Here is a 25,816-nt window from a genome sequence, read left to right as displayed (position 1 = left end):
GTAACCAGGACTGCAACAGTGAATACACTCGAACATCTACATTTATGGTAAGTGTACACAACTGCACTATATTCTTCGTGTTTCACAGTTGCAGTCATTACATTTGGGTAGATTCCCAAAGCTATGGTTGGGTGGAGGGAATTATACAGCATTAGGACCAGCTATAAGGCCCTGCAGGACAGCAGTGGCAAAGCCAGCTCTGGATTTAGAGAAAAGTTGTAAAATGGTAATGTTTGATGAATGTATGAACTGAGTTCCAGGTAACAGCTTCTAGAATGTCCCTGGTAGGAACACCTCTGAGAAAGGCTGTAGAAGTAGATGCAGCCCTGGTGGAATGGGATCTGATCCCCTGGGGATAGTTTTTCCATGGTGCATATAGCAGAAACTAATACAATGGCTTATCCATTTGGAAATGGTTTGCTTTGAAATAGCCTTTCCCTCTGCCCCTGCAGCAAATGTCACCAGCAGTTGTTCAGATTTTCTTTGAGATTTTATCCTGTTTAGGTAAAATCTAAGTTGTCTGTGTACATCCAATGAATACAGAATCTGTTCCCACTTGTTCTGTGGATTGGGAAAGAAAGTTGTCAAATGAATGATCTGATTAAGAGCCACACTGGATACCACCTTAGGCATGAAGGATGGATTGGTCCTGAGAGATGCCCTGTCCGCATGAAAAATGATGAAAGGCTTCACTGCCATAAGAGCCTGTAATTCGGAAATTCTTCTAGTTGAAGTGACTGCTAAAAGATAAGCTGTTTTCCAGGAGACAAATGTTAAGTGTGCAGTAGCAGATGGCTCGAAAGGCGGGAGAGTGAGCTTTTCCAATACAAAACTGAGGTCCCAGGCAGGGGTTGGAGCTCTCCTGGGTGGTGTTAAGTTTTTGGCTCCTCTGAGATACTGTTTTAGCAGAGGATGAGAGAAGAGGGGAGGTTCTGTGTTGTAATGAACTGAAATGGCTGAGGCATGGATTTTTATGGAAGAAAAGGACAGGCCCTTCTGAAGCATCTCAGTTAAGTATTGTAAAATCTGAGGAATGTTGGGCACTGCTGTGTTTATCCATTGAGATTGATTCCAGGCACAGAATCTTTTCCATTTGTCAGCATAAGATTTTCTAGTACTAGGCCTTCTCGCCTCCAAAATGACATCCATCACAGGTTTGCTGAGGGATGCTAAGGGTGAATTTAGGTGATTAGCCATGCTGCAAGATTCAAAGTTTGGAGCTGAGTGTGCAGAATTTGGTTGTTCTGCTGAGACAGTAAGTAAAGTGTCTGAGGCAGGTGCCACGGTGGAAGGTGTGACACATTGCGCAGGAGTGGGTACCAGTGTTGGCAAGGCCAGTCTGGAGCAATCAAAATCATTTTTGGTTTGTCCTGTTTGACTTTTAGTAGAACTTTGGAGAGCAGAGGCAGAGGGGGAAAGGCATAGACTGATAGATTTTTCCAGCTGAAGGATAGAACATCCACTTTCCAGGCTTTTTTGTGATGAGTTCTTGTGCAAAATTTGTCCAACTGATAGTTCTGGGGTGAGGCAAAAAGATCTATGTTCTGGCTCCCCCATTTGCATGTCAACATGTTGAAAATCTGTGGTTCCAGTTTCCATTCGTGTGAGTCCATGAGATTTCTGCTTAGTTCGTCTGCCAGAGTATTCAGTTTTCCAGGCAGGAATTGAGCTTGTAGTTGTACTTGATAGGTCAAGGCTGTGTTTTACAATGCCATGGCTCATCTGCAAAGGGGGGTAGGAGTGTGTACCCCCCGCTTGTTTATGTACCACATAACCATGGTGTTGTCTGTCTTTATCATTAATAGTCCCGGATGAAGGTAGTCCTTGAAGGTTGTCAGTGCATTTTGTACAGCTAGCATTTCTTTTTGATTGATATGAAGGTGCATTTGATTTGGGCTCCATTTGCCCTGAATGCACTTCCCTGCCAGATGTGCCCCTCAAGCATAGTCTGATGCGTCTGCAGTTAGGGTCTGGGCGGCAGGGGGTGGTCTGAATGGCAGTCCCTTGTTTTGGTGGCAGGCCTCTGCCCACCATAGGAACTCTAGTTGCAAGCAAGGTATGATAGGAGTCATTGTTTCCAGGCTGTGACAATGCCGACTCCATAGACCTTTTAAGTACCACTGAAGTTTCTTCATATGCAGACTTGCATATGGAATTAGAAGAATGCAGGAGGCCATGAACCTCAAGGCTTGCAGTATTTGCCTTGCAGAAAGCAGGGTTTTTGTGGCCACCTGTTTGAAGTAAGTCACCAAATGAATTTGCTTCTCTGGTGTAAGGAAAGCCAACTGATAGTTCTGGGGCGAGTTGTATTCAAGCTTGCACCCAGGAATGTAATTTTTTGAGAGGGTACCAGTTGTGATTTCTTTTCGTTTATAGTGTACCCTAGACAAGTTAGAACCCTTTTTACAATCACCAGATGGTTTAGAGGAGTGTCCTTGTTTTCTGCCTGAATTAGACAATCGTCCAGGCATGGATATATCTGAATATTTCTTTGCCTGCAAAATGCAATTACTGGAGCCAGGCACTTTGTAAAGACCCTGGGCGCAGTAGATAAGCCAAAGGGCAGTGCACAGAACTGGTAATGCAAGTAGCCTGGCTTTGAAGCGGAGGTATCTTCTGAAATATTCCCTGATTGGGATATGCAGGTAAGCCTCTTTTAAATCTAGAGTTGCCAACCAGGCATGTTTGCCTAGCATAGGAAGCAACTGGTGAAGAGTCAGCATCTAGAATTCTGGAATGTCCAGAAGGGTGTTTAGAGTAGATAAGTCCACAATTGGACGCCATGATTTGTCTTTTCTGGGTACCAGGAAAAGTCTTGAATAGAAACCTTGTTCCTTTTCCTCTTCTGGTACTGATTGAATAGCCCCCATGCTCATGAGGGAAAGTACTTGTTTATGGGCCTCCGCCCACTGATTTGGGGGCAGATCGGGCAATCCGTTTGGAATTGGCAATGTGTGGAAATAAAATCTGTATCCCTGGGATACTATATTTAAAACCCATTTGTCCTGGGTTATAAGTTGCCAGTTTCTTGCATGAAGAGCCAGTTTTCTCCCCAAAGGGGTGGCTGAAAGGTAAGTGCTTGGTAAGTGTAAAGGGAAGTCATTGAGACTGCTTACCATAGGGAGGTGTCTTGTTTCCAGATTTGGAAGAGGAGGCACCCCATTGTTTTGTTCTGAAAGTCCCTTGTGACTGAAACCTGGAGCCTTTGGAATGTCTGGGTTTGACTTGAGTGGCTCTCGAAGGAACTGGAAAGGACCAGTTCTTAGAAGGCCAGTGCCTACTAAATCTTGCAGGTTGCACTTGTAAGAAATCTTTCACAGTTTGCATAGATTTAGCTTTATCTTCCATCTTTTTTAATACTTCTTCAGCCTTATTACCAAAGAGGCGGTCCTGTTGTAAAGGGGCACCCAACAATTCTGCTTTAACATGATCAGGAAGATTTTGCTTTTTGAGCCAAGCATGCCTTCTTAGCACAGACCCAGTTACAGCAGCCCTGCAAGATGCCTCCAAAGAATCAAAACCACATTGCAAAGTATGTTTTCCAACTTGTTCAACTGAATGCAATAAATCCTGTGAATCTTTGTTTTCCACACAGTCAGAAATTAACATCATTTTCTGTTTAAGCAGTCCCATGACATGCTGTTGATATTTTAGCATATGAAATTGACAGTTTAAAGCCCTGATTGCCAAGGTTGCAGAATTGTAAACCTTCTTACCCCATCTATGCAGCGCCCTGGAATATCTATCAGAAGGGGTAGGATTTTTAGCAGAAGAAGCCTTAATGCCCTTGGGACCCTGAGAAATGGTTTCAGGATCTGCAACAGGATTTTTGAAAAGGAATTTGTGGGAGTCAGGAACCCTGTAGTATCTGTCTGGCTTACAAGGAGCCGGAGGAAGAGAATCAGGAGCCATACTAGATTCTGAAAAAACATCATCAACAATGTCTAGAACAGGAGGTATAGCCAAAGGCCTATGCTGAGGAAGAAAAAGAAAATCCCTAAGCCTCTTTTTAGATTCAGAGAAATCCTGACTTTCCCAGTGGAAATGTTCCCTTAAGGTATGTAAAGTTTCCCCAAAAGAAAAATCCTCAGGGGGAGAAGCAGAAGGAATGGAATTGTCTGCTTCAGAGTCCTCATAAGTAGGTATAGACAATTCCTGTTAATTAGAAGAGTCAGAAGAAAGAGAATCCTGTTCAGAAGATTCATAATCAATGTCTTGCCTAGGCCTCTTAGAAGGGGGGGGGGGGTGATTGGCTACCCCTGATCAGAGTAATTAAATCTTCAGCCATTTTGATCATTTGTTTTTTAGGCATAGGGGCCTGCACATGTGGCCCAGGCATCAGTTTTTTAGGCATAGGTCGAGATTTTGGCCTTTGTTTTGAAGATGGCATCGGTCTAACATACAAATCTGTAGGTCTGAAAACGCCCTCAGAAGCCAGTGCCTGCACAGCGGCTCCGGACCCATCCAAGGTACAGACATCCACGGGTTCCATAATTGAAGCATCTCGCGGCATACTGGACTCCGAATGGGTCTCAGTAGTGGCCTGCGAATTAGAAGTAGTGGGTATCAAGGGCTGCAAAAGTGCCTCACTGAGTACCAGCGAACTGGCGACTGGCTTAGGAGAAGCGTCGTCGGCAGTTTTGGACCGCAACAGTTTGTCTCTGTCTTTTTCTTTGCGTTTTTTAGGTATTCCGGTAGTCGGAATGCTAATCGATGATATTTCTGGATAATTAAAGCGCGAGTCAAAATATTTAGAAGGAAAAATGTACCGTCGTTTGATAGTGCGTTGATTAAATAAAGCAGAAAATGACAGCAAGGTACGTTGTGGTCAGGGCTTAGGCAAGGAATACAGTACAAATGAAAATCCTTATGAGGTATTTACTATCCACAAGTAATGCAATTATTAACTTTTACTGACATCGGTAAGGAGCAAGAAAAAGTTTCCCCAATGGGGTACTTAGCTTTTTAGTTGAAGACTTCGGATCTGAAACTCGAAAATGAAAATTTCAGGAGTTGGCCAACCGACACTTGCGAACTGCTTCTGCTTCAGGCACTGCGCGGCAAAAAAGACTGATGTAATAGCGTCGGCTGCATGTTTTATACCCCTGACAACCTGACGTCATGGAAGAAGGGACAGCAACAGACACAGAACCCAAGACTTTGTTAATCAGGCCATCTGAGGGCAGCCTGCCAGCAGATTACCCAAACGTAATGACTGCAACAGTGACACACGAAGAACATCTTCAAATCCAGCTTGAAGAAGTAAGCAGAAATAGTGAGGTGTTCCTTCTGCTTGTTATTTTTCTTTTTCAGCTGTGAGGCAATTTCCAAGTCAGAAACTTTGAAAGACACGGTGGCTCAGCAAAGCCTTCAGCTGTTTGTTCTCCAAGTAAATATTCAGAGAAGACATACAACTTAGTTTTCTTCAAGATGGAAGCCTAACAAATGTTATGGTCCCTGACACTGCCCTCTGGCCCTAAGCAAAAAAGACCTTGAAAATGTCCGTCTTTGTAACAAATTTGCATACCACAGAGGCATTTACCTTTCTTTGATGACATTAACAATATTCCAACATAGAATTATAAAATAAAAAAGAGGGAAGGGTCCTCAACAGGGTACTTCACTTTTACTTGCACTGGCAAACTGGATCCTTTTGAAGGGCTGACGGAATGAGCAATAGATAATGTCTTGCTTCCCAGATTGGTGGCAAGATAACGCCAATAATTTTGGTGCCCCTACCTCCCTTATGTACCTGCATGCAGCCCTTGTGCATATGTCTAAGACTGGATATGCAGTGCATCAGGAAGAACTGCCTAAGTTTTGTCGTACTGGCCTGATGTACAGTATCCTTGGTAAGATAAGCCCCATTTTCAGCATTACTGAAACAACGATCTAATAATGAACAACTTCAACGGTCAACTGCTGGCAACTGAAAACTGAAAGCCCTGAAGTTGCTGGGGTGTTACTGTTTTGCAGTTAGCCTCCAAAGAGGCTTCAGCTGATAGGAATAAATATATCATGAGATGTCAAGAGATGAAGGGTGACTAATCTGTGCCTCTACGGAAATGAAAAACCTCAGGCCATAAAATAAGCAATATTGTTGCAAAACTTCATTGCTCTTTGTCTTGCAAAAACTTTCACAGCTATCTTTTTATTACTCTTTTTAGGACCAATGGGATTCCTGCTCACCTGTGCATGACAGAATTCTCTATCCCTTTCAGGGGTAATCACCACTTGCCCTAAAGACAGAAGTATTTGTGGTCTAACAAGGTACTTAAGGTCTGTGTTCTTCAAAAGTCTTCTTATTAAAAAGACACAAAGCTTACAGATACTTTACATCATGGTCCGAGACAAGGAAGAAAAAAAAAAAACAATCTGTGCCAGCCTTTCCCTGTGTATGTGTGTGTATGCGGGTGCATGCATGTATGTGCAAATCAAATCTCACAGAGTTTGTATGTCAGCTGTTTGGAACAGGGACAGACAGCACTGGTTTCACAGACAGAGTGGTGGAGGACCTGGCTTGGACACTCAGCTGAAGACTCAACATTACAGCTGTGCCAGTGGGAAGTCTTACTAGGGGCCTGGAGATACAGAGAGAGGGAAACCCAGCCCCCGGACAGAGTGTGTTCCCCGTGAGCTCTAAAGGGAAACTGTGCTTGACGCAGACAAGTGCATCTGGAAATACTGTGTGTATCTATCTTTTTCCAAGTGACCGTCCTTCACCAGTGTCAGTGGTGAGAATTACTGGCCCAGAAATGGGGCGTCACAAGATGCACCATATTTTTGGATATAGAAGAGCAGTGAATTTGAAAAACAGGTTATGTTATAAAGAGCAGAAGAAATGTCACAGGAATAATTTAACTAGAATATTACTTCTTTTTAACTATTCTTTTTGTAAGTAGATAAAAGTAACGACCAATAGTTTAATGCACCCATTTTGTAGAAAGGCATTTGATAAATGGGACTACAACCTGTAACACGAGGAATATAATATATCTTTCCCTGTGTATGGGCTGTGAAGCCTTCTGTGTGGGTAAAACTAACTAAGCTGAAGAACAGAGTATGTAATCACATATCTGAAAAAAGACAAAAGTTCAAACTAATGTCTTATCTTGTTTAAATACCTAGGCACTGCAGGTGAAGGACACACTTACTTTTATGAGCATTGCGGCAGTATATTAATCAGAAAAGAGCTGATTTAGTAACTAAAATAAAAGTTTTATGCACTTACCATAACTTGGCATCTGTGTTATCCTACGTCATCATTCATCACCATAGGGTCTAGGATTCGATATCGGATCTGAACAGGCAACATACAACAGATGGAGCTAAGGCTCTAGCTCCTCCCTCTCCCATGACGCCCTGCTGCCCTCTGACCACAGATTGAGTTTTCTGCAATGCACCTCAAGACTACTCCACAAGAGTGGAGGGGAACTCCAACTTCCTCCCTGATCTACAAGGTAGAGGGATGGTGAGAGGGAATGATGTGATGAAGGACGAAGTAGGACAACACAGATGCCAAGTTATAGTAAGTACATAACTCTTAATCTGATCAAGTCATCATTCATCACCATAGGGTCAGAGTCCCCAGCTACCATCAACCCTGGGAGGCCTCAAGGAAAGCCATGCCAGAGAACGGTGGAGCCAAAGGAAGCCCTGCTCATAGAAATCAAATCAATCTTGTAGCGAGAAATAAATGTGTGAGGGTTAGACCAAGTGGCAGCAGCACAAATGTCATCAACAGAAAGCCTTGCTAAAAAGGCTGAAGAAGTTGCTACAGACTTAGAATGAGCCTTGATGTTTTCTGGTACCTCAAGGTGGTAAAGGTCATAAGACCATGGAGATGCAGCTAGAAATCCATTTTTAAATAGTGACCTTAGAAACTGGAAGACCGCATCTGCTAGGGGAAAAGGCCACAAAAAGATGTTCTGACTTATAAAAACCTTTTGTCCTATGCAGGTAGAACCATAAGTGTTGGTGAACGTCCAAGGTATGTAGGATGTACTCCCCTTTGTTGGAATAGTTGGGGAAAAACATTGGTTTAGAGAAGATTAGGAAGCAATCTTAGGCAAAAAGGAGGGGTTCGTCCTAAGACAGACTCTGTTCTTGTGAAAAATCATGTAAGGAGGAGCAGTGGTGAGAGCTTGCAGTTCTGACAACCTCCTAGCTGAGGTAATAGCCACCAGGAAGACGGTCTTCCAAGACAGGAACTTAAGACTGGAGGTACTAGCAGGTTCAAAAGGACCACTAGTCAGAGATTGCAAGACCAATGTCAGAGTCCTTGATTTTTTAGTTGCTCCTTTTCTTCAGAATGATGCAAGCAGAGGCTGCTGTTTGTTAATACCCAGCGGTAGCTGGGGGTTGCGACACCATCAGGGAACCAAAACTGATGACTCCATATGGGTGGTGAATACTTCAGCCCTATGTTTGAAGGCTTTTGCTTGGAATTTAGCACAGTCGGGACAATAAGACATTGTTCTGAGGTCTGAAGCAGGGGTTCCTATTACATGATCGAAGACGCATTCTATTGAATAAGTCTTGATCGAACTTGAAAGCAATGAAAAGGCAAAATAGTGAAACAGCATATAAGCAAATTCTTTCCCTGATAAAGAAATCGCTAGGCTGCTTCCGTTACTTTGCTGTTTTCGTGACTGTAGTGCGATCTCGGAGTTGGTATATTTAAGTAGGGGGTGAGTGGGGGCAAAGCCCCCCACTTTATGTAATGTTTTAATTTTTTTTTTTTTTTTTGTGGAACATCGCTGTTCTAAGCGGTTGAGATTGTAAGCTTTCGCTTACATGGGTTTGATAAATCATCATTCACTTTATTAAGCATTCAATAATTTAACACAGACCCTCAAGCAGAACAGACAAAAATGAGTGAAAATCTTTATGTGGGATTTGCATTTTTAAACATTAAATTAGTAGATGAAAATCCCTAACAGGGATACTTATCTGACTGGAAGGAGTCACTCTGGAAAAACAGTTGGGCTGAGAGCGTTCTGAACACACACGAAGCAGACTGGATTGCATAACTAGAAAAAAATGAAGATGGTGCCAACAGATGTCCTTCTTATATCTAGACGTCCATTGGCTAGGGATGATGCAAAGACTCTGGAAATCGGGCCAGTCACGGGCTTCTACATGGCAAGCAGACTCAAGGGGTCCACTGGCTCTGAGATCATCTGAGGTATTACACTCATACATCCACCCTATGCTTACACACCGAGGTCTCAAGTTGGAAGTATGATCCTGGGAAGGTAAAGCTTTGGTACAATAGCCAGAAGTCAGTGGTAATAACCAATTCATTAAGAATACTGTAACAGTGATTTCAGTCAGGACATTGTATATGACAGACCTTTACATCTGAGACGGACGCCACAGTTCAGCTCTGTTACGATTCAATGATGAATCATCAGAAACCATTGACAATAGCAGGCTAGATATACCAGTGGTTAATGCAGATTATCCTAACCTGAGCTGCTTAAGCACTCACTGCTATCATTGCTGTATCTGATCACAGTTAAGTGAACCACCTATCTATTTTCAAGAGGACTCTTCACCTCACCTCTAAATCCTATGTTTTCTTTTTAACTCCTTTATCCTGCCAGTCTGTGTCTCTTGGGTGCAGGTTCAGATCTAGTGGTAGGAGTTGCTCTAAGCTGTCAGGATTGATCTTTAGCAGACTCTGCAACAACATTTGAAAGGGTTAACACTGAAGAGGCAACCAAGGATAAAAACTGATTTGAGGTAGACAAAACCTGGTCCCTGCAATTATGGCAATCTTAGATTTTGCCATCTGAATTAAAAAGCTCCTCTCCTGAACAGAATAAGGAAAATGAGTCTTTATCCCAGGAAGGAATACTGCCACCACATTTCCACTTCTTAATGCTCTACTGTCTCTGCCTTTCATACATAAAATGTCAAAAACTCCAAATGGCTAAAAAAACACAACAGAAAACCCTGGCAAACTCAATGCTTCAGCAAAAAGGAGCATAGCAATCAGAAATATCAAACTGGTATGGGGGGGGGGGGGGGGGGGGCTAATCTGAACATTATGAAAAAAAAGTTGGATAGGACTCATTGACCAGTACAGGATACCAATACCATTCTTGATCAAAATTTTCAAAACAGTAGCCTTAACACACTCTCATTACCATGGTCTAGGTTTGGCAAAAGAGAGTATTATGTGTACATGGGAGGGACTTTTAGCCGGAGAAAGTTTCTGGTGCCATGCTGTTTAAGCCCTGACAATCTTAGCTCTAAAGGCTAATGGGGATGAACATCCCCAAAGATATCTGGTTTATCTAACCCATAAACCATTAACTAAACGAACAGTCACTCCAACTCAACTAACTGCAAATAGCTATAAAATGGCAGCACATATTGAATTACTCAGCAAAGACACATGATGACACTTGTTTGATAAAACAGTTTATAAAAGGTAATCAGTTATCACAGCACATTAACAGTTTACAGTACTGCACTAACTTAATAATGTAAACCATTTTACATTGCTTCAAGTTGAACAGCTACTTTGTTGAAATCAAATGCTGTAGTCCTATCAGAACATTCTGCCCACTGAATATTTAATGTGGGCAATTATAACATAGCATATCACTACTCTAAGTGTGACAGAGATTCCTATTTTGCCTAAGAAAGAATATATGGAGCTAGCATCAGGCTTGTCCACTGCTTCAAGCAAAATGAAAAGATGCCACTGAAAATTAGCTTTTGTTAAAAGTAACTGCCTAACAATTAATCGACAGCAAAAGCTTCACATTACAAGTCAACAGTGAGGATTACCGGGTCATGGCTTAACTCCACATTCCAATTTAGCAGAATCTTCACACTTTGAGAACTGCTCGCTAAGCAAATCCCATTCAATCTGCCCTTGTTCACTAGTGGCACATTAAATGAAACCATGCTAACTGCCATTAAAAGCATGGTTGCAAAAAAAAAAAAAAAAAAACTTGGATGAAATGTCATGAAAAGGTTGTTTGAAAAAAATACTACACAAGTGGAAGTAACTGTTTACTTCTAATGTATCTCAGGTTACAACATATAAAAGGGTTCTCTCTGAAAAAAATGTAAAGCATTCCCAGCTCTTGCCCACCTATCTAGTCATTTTCATAAACAGGTTTGTAAAAAGCATACCACATGAACTGAGGGAAAAATTCATGGCTGTCATACAGGCTATAAGAAACAAGCTTATTAGGTCAAATACTAATTTTAAAGTTGTATGAAAAGTTAGTACACTTAAGTGCAAGTTAATAATTAAACAGTTGGATGTGGTATATTATGAACCTGTGGACAAACTGCATGATATCCCAAAAGTACCTATCACTGTGAACTTCACATGGTGACTCATGGCAATGAATCTGATCACTCGATGACTTTACACAAGTTACAAAAGTTAAAACTGCAACCTCCTCCTCCTTGAAGTATCTAAATGATTTTGTTATCTTGGAGATGAACAAATTTATGACTTTTTAGGTGGTGGACTTGTGAGCTTCTTGGGGAAAGCCTGCATTTCCATCAGTGTCGAATGACGAACCTACACCATTTATTTGGCACTGTAAAAATGTACTGTTCCATTTACATTAAAATTAAAAGTCCTGCATAAAAAAAAAATTAGCAGCCTATTAAGGCTGACAAAATTATACCATCAATATAGTGACATTACACATTACTGTACATTTCCAAGTAATGTAGACTAAACTACTTACATTAAGCTGAACTCCTGATTTACACAGAACAGGGTTCCTTCTGTAAAGTCTTTGGGTGAGTTGACTTGAGGTTCATACGATAAAACTTGACGTTTTAACTTTGGAAAAGCTACAAGAGACTAAATGTTACAGGCAAAAAAAAAAAAAAAAAAACAGTCAATCTTTTTTAGTGATAAGAATTGTGCAAACAAAAGGAATATGACATCAACAGAGTTTCAAGTAGTCAAAGCAGAAAAAAAAATTAAACTGTCCTGTCAGAAAAATAAAATTATACCCATTTTACAGCTCCCAGATAAGACTGTGTTTTATGTCCACTTATTCATATGAGTGGGTAATATCACAGCTTACACCTGAAAAGCCGTAGATATGCTTTTTGAGTGTCTGGGTGAGATGTAGCTCCTGCTCGTGGAGTGCTTGAGAACCCAGCCCCAAGGAGCATTTGATATGCTCTAAGAGATGCAGCAACAGAATCACTTAGTAATATTCTACCCCAAAAGACAGAATAGAAAATAGGGAGAATAAATAACAAGGCTTCTCTCATTGGTCCACAATGACAAGTTCAGTGTGCTTAACAGGTCAGTGTCACTCCAGCTCACAATGCTAAACAAAAAGCTGTCATTCTCAGGAGCTTAATCTCTCCTGAAATAGAAAAACCAGCAGGCCACTACCTACATGTCCCACTGTAATCATCTAGTACAGCTGGACAAAGCTACAAAATGTAAGTATGTATTTATTTATTGACCGAGAAAGTCTGGCTGGGTCAGAAACCCATTTTCAGTGGAGGCCCGGGGAGAAAAGCTCCAGTAATGTATAATTATAACATTTAACACTGTAGAATATTACATAATAAAAATATTACGCACATATAAAAGAAACCTACGTAGAATTGCAAAATTAGTACAATTTGTACGAGTTACAATTGAGGTGCACTTACAGTAAGAGTTGTGGTTTGTTTAACAAAATTTAAGTAAAAAAAAAACATTTGCTGGTACATTATAAATAGATTCAAGAATAAGTAAACTAGTAATCATTTGACAGTAATTGGGGAAGGTAAAGGTTTATAATGAATGACATTACTGGCAGTGAGGTGGAGGGTTAGAGGAGAGAGTAAGGATAAGATGTTGGATGTTTGAGAGATGAGTTAAGGAGCAGTAGGAAAGTAGGAGGAACAGGGGCAGGAGGGGAGTTTAAGATAAGAGGAAGATAAAGGCCAAAAAATATATTCAAGCAGCCACACTACTGTTGGGGAAGGAGGGCTAAAACTCTATCTATGACCATGAGCTTGAACAGCTAACAATGGATGAAGCAGCTAGTACTGCTTCCTGAGGACATGGAAGGTAGTCCCAGTCCACAGCTATGTCAGTGCCTACTGGAAAGTGAGATGAACAGCATGAAGTGTTACAGACTGAGAAAATGAGCATGGTCTCTGAAGTACAGTATGCACAGAAGAAGGGAGTGACAGTAGTGCACTCAGGTGACAGCTGTCATAGAAGACTCAGCCCATAATGGAAAAAAGCTCTGATGGATGTCTTTGTGATGGACTGCCATGGCTATGTGACAGACTCTGCAACTAGTGAATACAGCATGATGGTACTCAGACTGAGGAAACAAAAAAACAAATCTGACCCTGTTCAATTCAAACATCTGAGACAAATCTCAAATCAAGGATTGAATTTATGCATTCATTTTCTCAAAAAAAAAAAACTGAGTAACAGCAACCGTCACAACACATTCTAATAATAAAATAATATCACTGTTGACTGTTGTTTGCTGACTATAATTCTTGGTGTTTCCTTCCACCTTCATTTGATTACTGTAGGACTTTGAGCACGTCACTTAGCCACATAGGGCTTCTATGCTGCCCCTTAAAAGGGGTGCATGTGCCTTGGGCTTAGCTAGTTCTCACATGTAAAAGTCACAGATGTTAACAAAGCTGCAACAATCTTCTCAGATGGAATTACACACAGTTCAGAAATATGCTTTCAAGTACTCTCTCAAAGCAATTGGCTGCAGGATCAACTTACTAACATCCAGCACCAGTCAAAATAAATAAATAAATACGAAAACTGTGGAATTCTATATGAAGATGAACAGAAGCAAACCTACATAACTAAAAGGAAGATTTTTTTTTTTTACTTGAGAGATGTAAATGGATTTAATTATCTTCTGTTATGCTGAATGCCACACAAAACTACTATGACATAAAATTCATTTATGTTTTCCTGACAATTTTATTTATTTATTTTTCTTTGTAAAACAGCAACAATGCATCTGAAGGACAGGTAGCATCTCCAGTCAACAATTGCTGAATAACTGTTTACCAAAATATCAAGCTTTAGACCCACAACATAGTCTGTACTATGAGTGAGTAAAAAAAGGACAGGAAAAAAGACTCAAAATATTTTATGTTGACAACCCCCTTCTCAAAAGGAGCCTACTAAGGCAGCAGTCCCTCTAGTGGAATAAGCACTAACATGCTTCCCAAAAATAACCAAAATTAAACCTAACTGTAACACAATCAGCCGTCTAGTTGGAGAGAAGCCTGCTTTCCAGTCGTATCCCCTAGCCTGTAACAAAACAGAGATAATCAGACATTCAGAGCTCTTCTGCCCTGGCCTGGAAATGCCAATCCAAAATAGTCTACCAGAACCCTTATGGTTCAACAGCCATTCACCTAGATGCTAAGGATAAGGACAAAAAGATGAAAGCTGAATTTTCTGGCTGAGGTAGGAATGTCAAACAACTAGAGGCATAAAAGAATGATAAACAAAGCTATCCCTATCATTGTGGAAAACAGTGCAACATGAACATACTAATACTTGCAGAACACTCAGCAAAAGCAAAGCAACAGGTTTCAAAAAAGATTCAAATGAGATTGAGACTTACTTTTTTCCTAGTGGGAAGTCCATGTCCAGTGTGTGTGTGTGTGTGTGTGTGTGTGTGTGTGTGTGTGTGTGTGTGTGTGTGTGTGTATGGGGGGGGGGGGGGGTCCTGAAGTGAACCCTTTCATTTTTAGCAGTATGACTAGAAAACAAACCAATCTAAATAGAAATCAAGTAGAACTAAGCAATATTTTTAAGGTAAAGCAGGATAACATCAAATCAACCGAGATAAAAATAATGAAGTACGTCAGGGAGGGGGACTTAAAAGAGCAAACCTGCTGTCTTTATCCCAAAAGGTGAACCTCTTCTACTTTGTAAGATTTCCTAGCAAACACATTTCTAATCTTCTACAAAATGTGGATAAACACGGAGGCAAATAATGCTATATTAAGGATAAAAATCTCAGTGTCTTTGCTTTGAGATGAAGAGCGCATAACTGTGCCTGCAACATTATTTCCATCCTGTTGGTTCAGACGATCCTCCTTGACAGGAAGTCACTGGACTGCACTTTGCAGGGAGAGGATAATCACAAGTGCCTCAGGCAAAAGGTAAGCTGATTTAGCAGACTTGGACATAACAGCTGACATATGTACACCCTAACCAAAGAATAATTCAGACACAAATCACAAAGATGTCCAAGGCAGGTTAGGATCATCTGTGTCCAAGTCAGAAGATAACAGGATACTGCTAAGCCGAACTTAAAGTACTTTTCACTGGAGGCCAAATGGGAAGGCTTCCTAGCAGGTTTAATAATCTTTGAAATTCCAACCAGAGAATATTGCTAGCTCAGGGAATCTACACAAGCAGCCAAGATGTCATCCCAGCCACTGGGCATCTTTCATTAGGGCATCCACCAAAGTGCCTGAAACAATGTCTCTCTTGGCAAATGTGGAAGGATGAGAAATTAGTGCTGGTCTTTTTCTTTGAACTCTGTAATGAGGTGTGGAATCAATGGCAACTCAGGAAGCCCACCTTAGTATCATTTGATGATGTGAGGAAAAACAGCTGTCATGAGCCCAGACTCAGGGAGGTCTCCAAGCTCCCTCACAGGCTGATCCACCTAGGAAGACTAGAATACAAACATAGGAGACAAACAGATGAGGATCCTTAACCACAATGTGTTAGACCAATAAATTGCACAACCACACACATACCCTAAAGCTTTTATCTCCTTCTCGTGAAGCAAGGTGGGAAAATGCTGTGGTCTTGGGGACATGTGCTGAAGAACTCGTACAGCAGCAAGCTCAAGGATACCAGGTTAGGTCCTTGCTCCAACCATCTGGCTGTTTTCTTTGGGGGCACAGAAGCAGTTAGATGGCAGTTCTAGGCTTCCAATATACATCCTTAATGACTGGTTTCACTACTGCGATAAGCAATAACTTCACTGCCATCGTGTTCAGATATGCAGCAAGGAGGTTATGAGGAGAAGAGATGAGGTCTTAAAGCAAATCCATGCTGGAGTCCAACAGTCAATGTTTTGCCAGCTCCATGGCATAGGGTAATAATGTTCTGACTATGTCACAGGTGATCCAAATCTAACAGCTGCAGCATTTGTAGGAATTTTTTTTATGTGTGTGTGTGGGGGGGGGGGTTGACCATTGCCAGCTCACCTATTCAGGAAGGAGCCGATGGGCTCTGGCTTAACACATGGGTGACACCTAGCAGAAAGTCTATTGATCTTATAGTCTAGCAATCCCACACTTCTGTGTGCTACTTACTCAATAAACTGAAGGAAATTTAGCATGTGGAGGCGCACTTCCCCTTGAAAGGCAGCATACAGCACAGCTCGTTAGTAAAGGGGTGCTCCACCCAGACAGAGGGCAGACCACACCACAGGTTGCACACAGCAAGCCAGACTAAACTCCGTTCTACCAGATCGTCGTGAACCAATGAGCTGATGGGGAAATACTAAGAAAGAACAAATAGGCCATAAGGTGCTCACCTCACCCAAGGATTCTTTGCTGTAATTACCTCTGTACAAATGAGATGATGGGATGCATGCAGAGCAGCCATTGGACTTGGCCCTGTGGGGAGCACGGATAAAAAAAATCTTAAAGTAGCACAAAAATAGAAGTTATCAAAGGAAAGGATGGAATTCAATGCTCTTTATGTCTCAAAAATTACATACCTTGACTCTTCTGACTTCTCAAAGTGACTAGGAAGGAGACCCTTTACCTTTAAGTGCAGGCTTGTGCAGTGCTTTATGGAAAGCCAGGCAAGCAGCAACTAATGTGTGCCACGTATAGAGCGACACGGCTCCTATGTGCAAATGCACCCACAAAAGGCAGTATGCAGTGGAAAGAGACTTGCCTCAGACTCAGATATACCATTTAGCTACATTCCCTAAATTGTGAAGTGGCAAATTAAGCTCCCATGAGATATTTTTTTTTTAACACATCACTTAAGGCACAGGCAAACACACATTAACAGAAAAGAAAACAAACCATTTTAACATTTTTCCATTTAAATACAGCATAGATCACATACATTTTCTTTGTTACTATCAGTTCAACATTACAAAAAATTGCTGAATTCCTGACTTCCCTTAAACTTCCCCCCTTCTCCTCCTGAACATTGTTAAGCATGTATTGTTCCCACAATTTCCATTTACTTCTATGTAATTTGCTCCTTCCCTTTTCTAAAGATCCCCACTTCCTATCATTTTCTCTATTTTACAATATTAGATACCACAAATACAGTGGGTGTAAACTTTGATTTCCATTTCTAGCAATTGCCTTTTGGGCAGCCAACAGAATTAAACTTAATAAGGTGTTAATATGTCTAGGCAATTCAGATGCTGTATCCAGACTCAAAAGAATAATTTCCTTATTTACAGCCATTTGCTCTCCCAATACTTCTGACAGAGTACTCCTCAGCGACTTCTGAAAATCTACCAAGTCATTCCTTTCCCAAAACATATGTTTCCACTTATCCTTTTCTTCTTTATCACACCTCCAACATTATGTATCTAGCGGAGGAAAATCTCTTTGAAGTCTGCTTGGAGTACAAAAATACCTATGCAAACACTTCCAAGCAAAGACCTTAAATTTTCTGGACTTGAATGCATACTTGGGAGCCATACATATGTCTTTCTATTGTTTTCTTGTAAATTGCTTTTCCAGTCTATCTTCCCAATCTTTTCTAACATCTTGTGATCGATTCTTATAGTTACCATGCATAATTTTACATACCCTTCTAATTATCCATTTTTAACAGTTGCATTTGTTCTAGATTCAACCAAAAACTCTACCAGAGCAGGTCTTTCTCTTAACACTCCCCTATCCCTTTTTTCTTTACCTGTTCACTGAAATCAAGCCCTGGTAAGGAAGGCAGTCTCTAGTCCACAAACCAGATGTCTTCTTGGACTCATCCTACTCTATTTACCTTTCCAGCTCGAGTTATTTGCTCTCAATATCTTGGTTTCACTGCCAGGTTTCCCCAGTAAATTCCAGCCCCCCTCTTACCTATTTTCTTTACCTCTAATTGCAGTCATCCCTATTGGCAAAAATCTCTTTAGTTCTTAAAATACTGGCTTAATTCTTAACATACTTTCTGCTACTTTATGAATATAATATTCTGTATGGTTATTGTTATTCTCCTTAAGGATATGCATCCAAAATTCCACTCTCTCTATTTCTTGACCTTCCCCCTTAATTTGTCATCACGTCTTTCCACTTTGAATGATAACCTTCAGCTTGTGTTATTTATATTAGCCTAAACTGTTTAGCTCTAAAATATCCCTTCAAATCTGGTAAATCTAAACCACCTCGTTCTATTGGGAGGATCATCTTACTCCATTTACCTCTTGCTCTCTTTCCCTCCCAGATAAATTCCTTCAGTTCTTAATTGCAGTCCATAACTTCTTGGTTTGATAAGTATGCCTGACCTGTATACAAGACTAAAGGGTCTAAAATATTTTCACTGCTTATATCTTACTATCCATATACATAAATAAGAGTTTTACAGTTTCTCAGTTTTTGTATTCTTTTGTTTAGTCTCTTCCCACTTCCTTAACTACCATAAAAGATGCCTTTTTAATCCATGCTCTTAAATACTTCATCTGATCTTGTCCCCATAAATATGGGTATTACTGAACCAATTTGTGTGTGGGTACATAATTTATGGCTATAGCCTTTGTTTAACTTCATTAATTTTGTATCTCGAAAAGACTTGAAATTGTCTCAATGTTCCACAAGAATGAGATGTCCATTTCTGGATTTATCGGGTACAAAATATCATCATCTGCAAATAAAGCCAACTTTTCTTGATTACCATACCAATTATATCCTTGTATTTCTGAGTCCCTTATTTTCTTTGCCAATAGCTCTAAATATAAAGCAAACAACAAAGGGGAAAGAGGACACTCATGCCTTTGTTCAAACACACCTTATCTGATAGGAACCTTCCCACTTTAATTCTTGCCTCAAATCCTTCATATATAAAGTCAAAGTCAAAAGTCAAAGTGAACTTTATTGTCATTTAAACGCCACATGGGTAACCTAAACAAAATTGCGGGCAATGGGCTCAATACTGAGATGACAAATACACAAATACAAGTTACACATAGCACATACAACACACATTAAGTTAGTCTATTTTTTACTGCATGCTACTATAAATTACTATGTCTACAGCTTTTAGCAGCTGAGTGATTATTGCATATTTATTTATTGCATACTTATTTTCTGATATATTAGAACAGCTAGCAGATAAATATTCCTCTTGACTGACATTGTAAACAGATAACTACGAGCGAGCATCTCAATTTCTAATGCACCATAACGGCTTGACCGATACAAGACCTTGTCAATGACTAACATTCCTGAGATCCTCCTAATTACCCTTATTATTGCATCAGGGAATGCAAATGCTTCCAATGTCCTACTCATAAAATCCCAGCAGAGTCTCTCAAATTTTTTCTCTGCATCAAGACCCCCCAACAATAGAGGTATTTTCTTACATTCTGCTTCCCTCTGGATCATCATTCTATTAATTTTATCAAATGTTTGCATCCTCTCCACAAAACCGTGCTAATCCATATTTATCAATATTGGCAACACCTTTGCCATTATTTTAGCTAGTATATGATAGAGTTATACAAAGTAAAACTGTTTTTCCCTCATATTAATGGTGTGTATGTGATTTGGTCACACAGTAACAGCATGTATTAGTAAAACAGCCGTCTCTCATAACAGTATGATTTTTTTTAGGAATAGCATAAAAAAACAGCATGCAAACACAGGAAGAAATAAGAATGTGCTTGCATGACACCATACTTCTAAATTATTAGCTTAACAGAATTTGCTTGCATGACACATTGTAAAACAAAGTCTATTGTCGTTTTTCCTTCATAGTAACAGAGGTTTGGTAATCATAACAGTGTGATTTATTTTTAGAATAGCATGTGATGAACTGGCTTAACAGAATATGCTTGTGCAGAACAAAAAAAAAACTATTTACACTTCTGAATGTTTTGTAACAAATGGCATTAACAATAGCGGCTTGTTGAGATATCCTAAATTGTTGAATGTACACAGATATTCAAGCTAAAGAGAAATGGCCAACAGAAAAAGTTACAACTATACTATCAATAAAAGAACATTTCGGCATGCTGAGAACTGGCTTTCTCTGGATGAGCATGGCTAACACAGCAGAAAAAAGTTACAGACTATCCTATCAATGAAAGAACATTTTGGCTTGCTGCAGGAACTGGTTCTCTCCAGATTGAGATAACACAGACAAAGAAGGCTTAAAAGAATATTTTCATAAAGGACAACGTTTTGAAAAGTACAGTTTTGTACCTACCATAAATGTAGATGTTCGAGTGTTCACCCTGCTGCAGTCATCACACTTGGGTTATCCTGTCATCAGGCGGTCCCGCAGTCGGCCGGAATTCCAAAGTCTTGGTCCGGCGTCAGTTGCTGTCGCTTCTTCCCTGATGTCAGTGCGTCAGGGGTATATATAATGCATGCAACACCATTTTCTTCAGTTTTTCTTGCCCCAGATGTCAGGTGCCCCCAAAAAGGTGGTCAGTAAATAGTACCACATTAAGTAATTTTTTTGCACAAACACAAAATCCCTCCAGCTATAAGCAAATACATCCGGAAGGTATTGTAGAGATTTAGCCAGTTAGATCAGAGGGGATGAGGGAGGGTAACCTGGACTGCAGCAGGGTGAACACTTGAACATCTACATTTATGATAGGTACAAAACTGTACTGTGTTCATCGTGTTACCCTGCTGCAGTCATCACACTTGTGTAGAATCCCAAAGCTATGGATGGGTGGAGAAGTTATAGAGGGTTAGAGGAGGCTAGAAGGCCCTGCAGAACTGCAGTGGCGAAGCCAGCCCTAGTCTTAGAGTAAAGTGGTAAGTGATAGTGTTTGGTAAAGGTGTGTACTGAACTCCAAGTTGCAGCTTCCAAAATCTCCTTGGTTGGAACCCCCCTGAGGAAGGCTGTAGATGTAGCTGTTGCCCTGGTAGAGTGGGGCCTAATGGTAGCAGGAACTGGTTTTCCATGATGGGTATAGCAAAAACGAATGCAATGTCCTATCTATTTGGAAATGGTTTGTTTTGATATAGCCTTCCCTTGTGAAGCTGTAGCATAGGATACAAAGAGCTGATCAGATTTTCTGAAAGCCTTAGTTTTATCCAAGTAATAAAGAAGTTGCCTGTGAATGTCCAAGGAATGCTGGAGTCTTTCTCCTTTGTTCTGTGGGTTTGGGAAGAAGGTGGGTAAGTGAATGGTTTGATTTAAAGACACACTGGAAACCACCTTAGGCATGAAGGAAGGATTAGTTCGTAGAGAAACTCTGTCTTGATGGAAAATGAGGAAAGTTTCCACTGCCATTAGTGCCTGCAGCTCTGAGACTCTTCTAGCTGACGTTATTGCTAGCAGCAGGGCAGTCTTCCATGATAGGAACTGTAGATCTGCAGAGTAAGCTGGTTCAAAGGGAGGTAGCGTAAGTTTTTCCAGAACAAAATTTAGGTCCCATGTTGGTGTAGGTGACCTCCTGGGGGGCCTAATGTTTTTTGCCCCTCTGAGGAACTGCCTTAGAAGTGGATGCAAAAATAAGGGTGGTTCCGTGTTGTAGTGGGCTGAAATAGCTGATGCATGAATTTTAATGGAAGAAAAAGAAAGTCCTTTGTGCAACATCTCAGTTAAATACTGTAGAATCTGAGGCATGTGAGGCTGAAGTGTGTTTTGGCCTTTAGCTTGGTTCCAGGCACAAAACCTTTTCCATTTGTCCGCATAGGCCTTCCTGGTGCTGGGCCTCCTGGCTTCCAGAATAACATCCATAACTACTTGGGAAAGAGGAGCTGGCTGGATGTTTAGGAGATTTGCCATGCAGCCAGATTTAAGGTTTTTAGCTGGCTGTGAAGAATCTGATTGTTTTGCTGTGTGAGCAAATGAGCAATTTGTGGTAAAATCCAAGGTGGGCACTGGGCCATATTCCTCAATAGTGGATACCAGTGCTGGCGTGGCCAGTCTGGGGCTATGAGTATCAGTCGTGGTCTCTCCTTTCTGACTTTGAGAAGCACCTTTGTGAGGAGAGGCAATGGAGGGAAGGCATATACTGTCAGGTTTTTCCAACTGAATGAGAGTGCGTCCACTTTCCAGGCTTGATGGTGAAGTGTCCTTGTACAAAATTTTGAGGACTGGCAAACAGGTCTATGTCTGGAAGGCCCCATTTTTGAGTTATCATTGCAAATACTTGTGGATCCAGTTTCCACTCGTGGGGATCCATGATGTTTCTGCTGAGGTAGTCTGCCAATGTGTTCTTTTTTCCTGGCAGGAATTGAGTTTGCAACTTAACTTGGTAAGCCAGAGCTGTGTTCCACAAGGTCATTGCTTGCCTGCATAGAGGGTAGGAGTGTATACAACCTTGTTTGTTTATGTACCACATTACTGTGGTGTTGTCCGTCCTTATTGTAAGTTGTCCTGGATGTAACAGATTTTTGAAGGCTGTCAGAGCATTCTGTACAGCTAGCATTTCTTTTTGATTGATATGTAGATTCCTTTGATCTGCAGTCCATACGCCTTGAACGCACTGTCCTGCCATGTGTGCCCCCCAGGCGTAGTCCGATACATCTGTTGTCATAGTTTGCCTGGCTGGGGACAAGGTGAAAGGCTGACCCTTGTTGAGGTGACATGCCAGTGACCACCACAGAAACTCCCGTTGTAGGCAGGGAATGAGGGATATGATTGTGTCCAAGCTGTGGCTGTGTTGAGACCATACGCATTTTAGGTACCACTGTAATTTCCTCATATGCAGCTTTGCAAATGGTATTAGTAGTATGCAAGATGCCATGAAGCCCAAGGCCTGCAGAATTTTTCTTGCAGGTAGTTGGGTCTTTGTTGCCATTGTTTTGAAATATTGAGTCAGGTGTAGTTGTTTGTCTGGTGTCAGATAAGCCTTCTGGGCCGTTGTATTCAAGCTGGCACCCAGGAATGTCATATTTTGTGAGGGTACTAGTTTTGATTTCTTTTCGTTTACTGTGTACCCCAGGCAGCTTAGAAGATGTTTTACAAAAGCCAGATGTTGTAAGAGGATGTCCTTGCTTTCTGCTTGGATGAGGCAGTCGTCCAGGTATGGGTATATTTGAATTCCTCTATGTCTGCAGTACGCAATTACTGGTGCCAGGCATTTTGTGAAGACCCTGGGCACAGTAGATAATCCAAAGGGCAGTGCAGAGAATTGGTAATGGGTTGGAACCTGCAATGAAACGGAGGTATCTTCTGCAACTTTGTCTGATAGGGACATGCAGGTATGCCTCCTTGAGGTCCAAGGTTACTAGCCATGCTTTCTTGCCCAACATGGGAAGAAGCTGCTGTAGTGTTAGCATCTTGAATTTGGTACTTGTAAGAAGGTGTTTAGAATTGAAAGGTCCAGAACTGGTCTCCAGCCATTGTCCTTTCTGGGAACTAGAAAGAGTCTTGAGTAAAATCCTTGGCCTTGCTCTCGAGTAGGTACCAGTTGAATGGCTCTCATGTCTATGAGAGCTGTAATTTGTCTTTGTGTCTCTGCCCATTGATTTTGTGGCAGGTTTGGCATTCCTCTTTTCGTTGGCAAGGTGTGAAAATGGAATCTGTATCCTCGTGAAATTATGTCTAGGACCCATTTGTCCTTTGTGACAATGTGCCAGTTGTCTGAAAAAAGTGCAAGTTTTCCTCCCAAGGGGGCTGCCAAGAGAGTGTTGCTTGGCCAGATGAGGTGCAAGTCATTGAGTTTGCCTTCTGGTAGTTTGGGACCCGTCTTCTCCTCCCTTCTGTGCTGCAGTGCCCCATTGTCGAGGTTTGTACTGGGCTTGTGGTTGTCCTCTGCCTCTTGGGCGTCTGTATTTACCCCTCTGTGGTCTGTCAGTAGCTGGAAAGGACCAATTTTTTGTTGGCCAATTTCTGCTGAAGCGAGGGGGCTGTACCTGTAGGAAATCTTTGACTGTCTGCATAGATTTTGCCTTATCCTCCATTTTCTTTAAGACTTCTTCTGCTTTAACTCCAAAAAGAACATCCTGCTGTAAGGGAGCATCTAGAAGCTTTGCTTTAACATGATCAGGCAGAGTTTGTTCCTTTAACCAAGCATGCCTACGTATAACAGACCCAGTGACAGCTGCTCTGCAGGAAGCCTCCAAAGAATCAAAACTAACATTGTAAAGTATGTTTGTCCACCTGTTCAGTTGCATGCAACAGATCCTGCATTTCTTTCAATTCAGACTGTTGAGGGAGTGTGCTCATTTTTTATTTTAACTGAGACATTAGAAATTGCTGATATTTTAGCATGTGAAACTGGCAGTTTAGTGCCCTAATAGCTAGAGTGGCTGAGGTGTAAACCTTTTTCCCTCACCTGTCTAGTGCTCTGGAGTCCCTTTCAGAGGGTACAGGATGTTTTGCCATAGAAGCCTTAGCCCCTTTGGGACCCTGGGAGATAGTCTCTGGATCAGCAATAGGACTTTTATAAAGAAATTTGTGGGAATCAGGCACTCTATAGTATCTGTCAGGTTTGGCCGGAGCAGGAGGCAGAGAATCTGGGTTCAAACTGGATTCTAAGTAAACATCATCCACAATGTCTAAAACTGGGGGGATGGCAAGTGGTCTGTGCTGGGGGAGTAAAAAACTCTCTGAGCCTTTTCTTTGAGTCAGAGTAGTCCTGACCTTCCCAGTGAAAATGTTCCCTCATAGTGTGTAAAGTTTCCCCAAAACAGTAGTCTTCAGGAGGAGAAGCTGAGGGAATAGAATCCTCAGCATCAGAATCTTCATAAGGGGAGAAGGAATAATCTTGGTCCTCAGAGGAGCCTGAGGAAATAGACACTTGTTCAGAGGAGGCATAATCTTCCTCTTGTCTAGGCCTTTTGTCGGGAGGGGGTTGGGTACTCCTGATTAAAGAGATCAAATCTTCAGCCATTTTGAGTATCTGTTTCTTAGGCATGGGCCCTTGAACAGAGGACTGAAGTGCAGTCTTTTTACGTTTAATAGGAGTCGTAGGATACGTTTGTATGGTGAGCGTCGTCGGTCTGAAGACGCCTTCAGAAACCGAAGGTGTTTCTGCAGGACCGACATCTTTTTCAGCAGTGTCGTCGGTAGGGGCTAAACAAAATGGCTGCGTGGGCCTAGTACTTTCCACCAAAAGTTCCGAAGCGGTCTCGGGTTCCAGATCTGCGGTAGTCAGGGGCTGCATCAGAGCCTCACTGAAGACCGGTGAACCGGAGACCGGACCAGCCGAGGCCTCGGAGTCTGGCTTGGGTCTAGGCTGCCTGTCCTTATCCTTGCGTTTTTTGTGCATGCCGGTAGTCGGTTGCTCCAACGGCATAGTGTAGTTAAATTTTCTACCGAAGTAGTGTCGTGCGAAATCAAAGCATCTTTTTATAGTACGCTTATTAAACCTAGCACAAAAACGACAACTAGTGATGTCGTGGTCTGGGCCTAGGCAAGGTATGCAGTAAGAATGAAAATCCTTATGAGGTATTTGCTTCCCACAAGAAATACAATTGTTAACTTTTTCTGACATCGGTCTGAGGCAAGAAAAGTTTCCCCAACGGGGTACTTAGCTTTATTGAAGACTTCGGATCTGAAATTCGACTTCGAAAATCTCAGGAGTCGGCTGACCGGCACTTGTGAACTGCTTCTGCTTCGGGCACCGCGCGGCAAGAAAGACAGAAGAAAATGGCGTCGGATGCATTATATATACCCCTGGCGCACTGACGTCAGGGA

General features: G+C 41.5%; 1 protein-coding gene across 3 annotated transcripts in view; it reads right to left on the bottom strand.

Moving 5' to 3' along the window:
• Positions 1-25,816, bottom strand: part of CUL5 (cullin 5) — a 2,346,971-nt gene that overhangs the window by 83,478 nt on the left and 2,237,677 nt on the right. For all 3 annotated transcript variants that reach the window (XM_044072614.1, XM_044072615.1, XM_044072616.1), the window contains exon 17: positions 11,727-11,845. In XM_044072614.1, the coding sequence (XP_043928549.1) occupies positions 11,727-11,845 (119 nt within the window). The remainder of the gene's footprint in view (positions 1-11,726; positions 11,846-25,816) is intronic.

The sequence above is a fragment of the Protopterus annectens genome, chromosome 5.part0 (assembly GCF_019279795.1).
Source record: "Protopterus annectens isolate FY-2018-M chromosome 5.part0, PAN1.0, whole genome shotgun sequence".
Classification (NCBI taxonomy): domain Eukaryota; kingdom Metazoa; phylum Chordata; order Ceratodontiformes; family Protopteridae; genus Protopterus; species Protopterus annectens.
The sequence above is the reverse complement of the archived record's forward strand: the minus strand, read 5'-3'. Positions and strand labels throughout refer to the sequence as shown.